Source organism: Trachymyrmex cornetzi, unplaced genomic scaffold (genome assembly GCF_001594075.2).
Source record: "Trachymyrmex cornetzi isolate Tcor2-1 unplaced genomic scaffold, Tcor1.1 scaffold97, whole genome shotgun sequence".
Classification (NCBI taxonomy): Eukaryota; Metazoa; Arthropoda; class Insecta; order Hymenoptera; family Formicidae; genus Trachymyrmex; species Trachymyrmex cornetzi.
The window spans coordinates 518,186-525,185 of record NW_017300322.1 but is presented as its reverse complement, the minus strand read 5'-3'; the positions used below and the strand labels follow the sequence as shown (position 1 = coordinate 525,185).

The 7,000-nt window shown below is 38.0% G+C and overlaps 1 protein-coding gene across 11 annotated transcripts in view; it reads right to left on the bottom strand.

Moving 5' to 3' along the window:
• Positions 1–549: 549 nt before the first annotated feature.
• by (focal adhesion protein tensin) overlaps positions 550–7,000 on the bottom strand; it is a 200,813-nt gene continuing 194,362 nt past the window's right edge. For 8 of the 11 annotated variants that reach the window (XM_018521192.1, XM_018521193.1, XM_018521197.1 and 5 more), the window contains 8 exons: positions 5,952–6,545; positions 5,310–5,647; positions 4,786–4,875; positions 3,634–3,742; positions 2,730–2,913; positions 2,087–2,452; positions 1,498–1,780; positions 550–1,184 (listed from right to left, as the gene is read on the bottom strand). In XM_018521192.1, the coding sequence (XP_018376694.1) occupies positions 1,025–1,184; positions 1,498–1,780; positions 2,087–2,452; positions 2,730–2,913; positions 3,634–3,742; positions 4,786–4,875; positions 5,310–5,647; positions 5,952–6,545 (2,124 nt within the window). In that variant the 3' untranslated portion in view covers positions 550–1,024. The remainder of the gene's footprint in view (positions 1,185–1,497; positions 1,781–2,086; positions 2,453–2,729; positions 2,914–3,633; positions 3,743–4,785; positions 4,876–5,309; positions 5,648–5,951; positions 6,546–7,000) is intronic. The other 3 variants (XM_018521195.1, XM_018521194.1, XM_018521202.1) reach the window with 3 other exon arrangements.

Below are 7,000 nucleotides of genomic sequence, written 5' to 3'. Positions count from 1 at the left end.
AGATGTTTTCCGAAATCGAAAGCGCACTCAGTGTTGCGCGAGATACGCTCGTTTCGAATGCTCGATGCTCTTCGTAGATCGCACGAAGAGCACGGTTGATTCTCTTCAACTATGACTACGAGCTATCGGTAAGTTCGCGTGCGGATTGATCATATCATAAGCGGGGAAAGGTGGCGAAATCATAAACTTTAAAATTTCGCACAGAAATTTCCGAAAAATGTTAAGATATATATAACAAGAGAGAAGAGAGCGAAAACATCATTTAAATATACACACTTTATCGAAAATTTGAATTATTTCAATAATCGCTAAATAGTATATATGCTAAATTGTAATTAATCTTATTATGAATATACCGTAAAATACTCATGACTTTATAATAATTTTTAAAGTATTATAAAATAATCTTATTACATATACTAAATTTTTCCAACGCAGTCATTTGACCACCTTACCCTTCTTAAACCATACACATTATAGCTTCACTATTCGCTACGTTAAATCACAACAGTAACGATAATCATAACAACAACTTTCTTATCTTGACTGCATATTGACGCGAGGATGGAATCGATTCACGTATCGCCTCTCGTTCTCCTCGAATTCTCTTCCAAAGAGAGCGATCCTCGACCTCTTCCCAGCGTTATCGATAATTATATCATCCCTACTGTTTGCAACATGAATGTTCTACTGATTCAACGCTACGAAATGCACGAAGACTTATTACGAGTAGTCGGTTAATGATAATGATTAATTCGTGCAACCATTTTCAGCGGATCTTTTAAAAGGATCCACGTATGTCCTCCGCGTGTCAGCAGAATAACGATTTCATGAATCGATTATATCGATCATTCGTCCCGTTATCCCCAACTTCTCAGTCGTTTTGTCCTTAATTGGACTTCGCATTTTTTTTTTGCGCTAAAGATATGTGTCGGTATCGACTTTAAAGACGAAACCGTTAACGAATTCACGATGATGTTTGTGCCCGTTAGTCTTGGCGATTGTGGCGAGCAAGTAGTAATTCTTAAACGATGTTGGCTTTGGCGATGGAGCTTCCCATCATGACTTTGTTTACGAAATTTACGATGGCCGTAGCGGGTTGCTCTGGTTCCAATTCGGCGAACACGTGACACTGATTGTCCGATTTATGAGCGGGTTTCCTTGCCACGAAGCCGAAACAGCGACTGAAAAGAAAAATAATAAGCAAATTATTTAAATTTAAGACAAATATTAAAATCATTAAATTTCAATTTAATGATTAAATGCTTAAATAATTCGCAATTTTTGTAAGATTTAGATTTATAATCTCTTCTTTTATACATAAATATATAAAATTTATATACAAATAAAATTTTTTTATAAAACTATTAAATAAATGTAAGTCAGAAAATATTTCTCAACTGTTGTAATTTATAAGAAATTCATAAAAATTTAGATAATTATATTTCTTGTAATATAATTTCATTTCTTAATCAAACGAAAACTTTGAAAACATACTGAGCGCTAAGAGGTCTTCCGGTATCTTCACTGGTGAAGTCCCATGTGCGTTCTTCAGAGTCCAATCCGCAATAACTTATATTATTTGTGGGATAATGTCGACGGAAAAATAGCTTTCTTGCATTATCAGTCAAAGTAATGCCCTGCGTGGAAACTTTGAAGTGAACAATTGTGGCGACCGGTAAAGGTTTTTGCTCGAATAGATGGGTAATAGCTTTCTTGATGGCTTGTGGCCCGGTTAAGGACTCCGTGTCAATTGTAAAGAGATATAAAACATTACAAGCTGTAAAAAACAAATTTAAAATATTTAAGAAACAATGTCTTCCCTTTTTAATAAATTAAAAAGAATTATTATAAATTACTAAAAAATAACTTAAAATATTATAATATATAAATTTAATAATAATCAAATTTAGGATTCTCTTTTTCTTGCACAATTAATCTAATCTACTATGAATAATATACAAGGGCACATATACAAATAAAATATCTAAAAATTTTAAATCTTAATTTAACCGCTTAAAATCCTTTTTTAATTGTATCTTTTTTTGTATTACTTAAACATGCGAAAATGTAATAAATTAATTACCTGCTCCTTGAGCGAGAAGCTGCTGAGTGCTATTGGTACCAGGTGAGTCTAAAGCTCTGGCAGCTGCCTCCGGTTCGGGTAGCAGCAGTTGGCAAGGTAATGCCATGGCCATCAAGCTGTGCTGGTAAACTAGGGCCGAGAGTGAGCTGAAGACAGGTTCGTTTGCACATCCTTTCAGCCTGACACCGCGCGATGTTGGTTCGATCAAGAAGTGCCTAACGAGCTCGCTCGAAGGATCTCGCGGAGTACTGGGCGCACCAGGAGGTGGCGTAGCTACTTTCAACGCCAAACCGAAGGCACCCGGAAACGAGTTGCTGTCTCGCACTACGAATGTGCCGGGTGTTGCATCCTTCAGCATAGAGATTGCTACAAAAGAATTTCATGATGCTCACACACATTTCTCACACTATTTAATTGCAATTTTTTATGCATAATAAGAGATCAGATATTTTAATGATGTAATAAATAAAGTAGTAAAGAAGTTCAAATTATTGTAGAGTAAATGAAGTTCAAATTATTATTCGCGCGCGATTGTAATTTTAAATATGTTTAAAATAATATTGCTTTTCCATCTATTACAATAATAAATACAAAATAACAAAAAAAGAAGATAAAAATAATCTCAGATTTATATAAAAATTACCTTGCTCCCGTGATATATTAGGTTTGTACCAGATTCTACTAGTGTCGCGTACAAATTTCACGTTAACATCGGCTACCTCCTGGGGCTCGGTGTTCGAGTGAACGCTGGAGCGTCTCGAACTATAATATTGAACTTGCGGCGAAGATTGACCTCCACTGTTGATCGACGTGTATGACGTAGCACTCTGCAAAATAAAAAACAAGTTATTATCTCCTATTTGCATACTAAAATATTATACCTAAAATATGAAGCTTCCAACATATTTCGAATACAATATATTTATGACCGTATATTTGAGAAACTCAATTAATATTAGGGTGTAACGGCCTATTACGGTTGGAGTTGGATCTTCGTTGCTTAAAATAATTCAATTTTGAATTACTAATATATACTATATATGTACTTGCATATATACCATATTGTAGTCTTTTTCAAACTGCGCGCCGAATTTTTTCCGGACTAAATAAACGCAATTAAAACTACTCTAGTAATCGCGAATTAAATTGACAAACAATTTAATAATTTGATGCTACCATCAAGCATCATATATTATAAAGATGTTAATCTATAAAAACTATTAATAAATTTATTGCGAAAAATATTACCTCGGCCGGGACTTGAACCCGGATATTTCGAATATTCTATTTCAATTGTTATATCCATTTTCAAATTATTTCTCAACAGAAAGTTTCAATCTTGAAAGTCATATTATTTCAAATTCGTATTAAAAATATGAATTTAAAAATTATTTTAAATTCATATTAAGGAATCATATTATTTTAAAGGTTTAGATGAAATTTTAATGATTGAAGTTGACTTTAAATAGCTCCGTTATTCTGTCATCGTGATGAAATTGAAACAACGACGAAATAATATGGACGTAACGTAATATTGCGATGTTTACCTTAGGGCTTTGGGCGAATTCTACGTGGGTCGGTGTTCCAGGACTGCGCGAAACAGCCTGCGGCTGCGACATCGTCGATTCGCTTACAGGAGAAACAGGTCGGTCCTTACTGCAAAAGGAGCAACCAAATGTAATGTTAGAAGACATTCTGCCAAAATGTCCGACCAACATTTCCGTGCAGACAGATGTGTGTCGGTTGACTCGTGCACAGTGCTATACATCGTGAGGAAAATACTGGAAAAGGTGATACACATTGTGGAAGAGAATTTTGGAGGCGAAAGAAGTGCCCCTAAAGTTAAACGGGGATAACATCTGTAGCGAGAAGCAGGAAGAAGGATGGATAGGAAAGAATTCCCCCCCCCCCCCCCCCCCCCCCTCCAAGGAATACTCAGTGAGGATGATGGAAATGTTACTTCTTCAACAACAAAGTTTATTTCATCGATGTAACATACTTGCTCTGTGAGAAGTTTCTATGACACACGATGCAGGGAAGCGCGAGTTCTTGTTAGTTCGAAGGTGCAACACACATATGGCCATACGTGGCCGCGATTTATCATCATGATACGATCAACTATATGCTAAACTTCCTAATACAACTCCGTAGACACAAAATAATAGTTTTAAATAATCTGTAATAAACATTTATAATTTACAACAACGATAAACACCAAAAGTGCAAGTAAAATCCCGCTAAACGCAAAATAACAGTAACATTATAATGTTATAATTTCTTTACGCAACAATGTAACTGCGTTACGTGTAATATTACATTTATACTGTTGAGTGGGAAATTATAATATTGATATAATGTTATTGTTGCTTTGTGTTTGAAGGGAAAATGATGAAATTATGAAAACAATGTTATTCAGATTATATAAAAGACATAAAGGAAAAATAAAATCCAATGTAGAAGCGTTTTCTGCAATTTATATGATATTGTGTAAAAAGTGATTTATTGTCTATGATATGATACAGGATGCATTCCCCGGGTATCAGCGCGCGCGATTAGTAACATGACACAAAACATTCATAGTGCACATTAGGACGCGACGCTCTCTCCATCGCTGTGATTAATTCTATATATATAAAGCCGTTAATTGCATATTCAATTACGATCACTCGCTCGCGTGATTCTTCGTGTATATATATTACCTATAGTCGAACGACGCCGATTGGTTAGTGAGCGGCCATCGTTTGTTATGCGTTTGTTTAAGCGGCCCGCTTGTCGGGAAACTCAAGCGTCTAAAATCACGAATATCATTTTTCGTCATCATTACCGTTATTTTGCGATCCTTCATCGTGTTCAAGGAAAATCTTTTACGTCGTACGCCTAGCTTGGAATAGAATATTTTTCTAAAATTTATAAAATGTTCAGCACCGGAAGAGCTACTGCAGTGTATCCCAGTTCTGGCACTCCCGTCAAAATTCAAGATAAAAAAAATTCTAATATAAGAAAATGAGAATATATATTTATATATATTTTACGTCATAAAGCAGAAATGTTCAATTTCGCTACCTAATATTTTGATTGAAATGTTGCAAGTAGTGACGCCTGACGTATATAAGCTGTTGGATTAAAATTATTCAGTCGCAAAAAATCTTAAAGTTAATTTTTAATTTCATATGTAATTATATGTTAAAAATGGAATAAGTATTGAACGGAAAATACAACTTACCGCTGTGTTGTCGGACTCTTGGGTGGAAGCCCCGTCTCCTTCGAGGCTTCCCTTCGTTCTTCGATATATATCGTTCGTTCAGCGCCGTAGTTTCCGACGTTATTGTTATTATTTCCGCTAGCCTCGTTGTTATTGTTGTTGCTGACATTGTAGCTATTGTTGGACGTCACGTAGGTGCGATCGCTGGCGAACGTCACCGTTGGTGATGCGTTATTGACGTATGGCGTCCGTGGATGGACCGGAAACGCCGGCGTCTGCGGTCGCGATGCACCGCTGACGACCGCGCTTCCGGGACTGACACTTCTCTCGGTCCACGATGACGCCAAGTCATTGTGTGGCTGCGTGAAATTCAAGATGATTATTATAATTACACACCCGGAGACACTTGACGGGGCGTAACGAAATGACGAAACATCGATTAGTGGCAAGCTATAAACGCGCACATCGCCGTTTTCTGTATTAATCTACGCGCTACCAGCCAAGCGAGGCGTACTGGACAAGCTTGGAATATCGAGACTAATGTTGAACTTCAATTAGTGACTAACGCAATCAGCAACACGCAATAAAAAAAAACTGAGGCAAGTGCATGTTATGAAATAATTACGCGTGGACGCGCGGGATTTGCGTGAAGGGGAGACAAACCTGGGTGCAATTCTGCCATGCTTTTGGTGACTGGTTAGGGGAGCAATTAGTGACATTGTTGCTAAGTACACTGGTAGATATTGTAGCGGCTGCTATTGCGTTGCTGCCGCCAGGATGTTCGTTCTCGGTTTTTGTCATGCTCGGGGACGCGCGAATTGGTGAGATCTCGGCTAGAGACTGAATGAGGCTCACGAGAGGGTCAGGTTGATCGACCACCGCCAATAATCCGGCGTCCACTTGGTCGTTGCTGCTGCTCGAGCTGTAACTCCCAACGCTCTGATAAGTAACGCGATTCCTCGATTCGGGCCGTGAATTTCGACTAGATGTCGCGTATTCCTGAATCGCGATTGTCTGCTTCCGCTCGGAGTGATCGTTGCTGACGCTGTTGATGACACCGGTTTGCAATTGATGATGGCGATGTTCGCGCAGCAATGCATCCGCGCGCGCGAAACTGTCGCTGCGCGACTCCGGTCGCGGCGGTTGCTGCTGATGTGCTTGCGACCTTTCGGCGTTGCTGGAACTCGATTGCTGGCTCGCCGCGAACCCTAAGGGTGCCACGGCCGCTAAGGCTGAGCGAGGGGATGTCGGAGGGCTCTGGAATGCAAGCCAAGCGCTATGCTACATGCCGGCGAACTAAGAGCGTTTAATCCTTTCAGTGCTATGCTCCGAGTGCCCTCGATTACCCACGCTAGCGAGGCTTTAAGTCCAAATCGTCGTTAATTAATTGCGTGGACTAATTAATGGCGCGAGTTAACGCATAATCATAATTCGCAGCTGCCGCGTCAGCTGGGAATTGTTCACGTTGGGCGATAACGATAAAGAGCGATCTTTCGATAATGCTAATGCAGCTACGTATTTCACAAATAGTTTTAATTTAAAGCATATAATAAGAAAATTACGAAATTATATAATAATGAAATAATTAAATTCGTGAATGTTTTATATGCAGATTTGATTTCTTTTGTCGCAAATGCATATAATGTATGCAATGTTATTAAAAAAGATTATTTATGATAATGACAAATTAATAATTAAAGCAGAACTTTTTA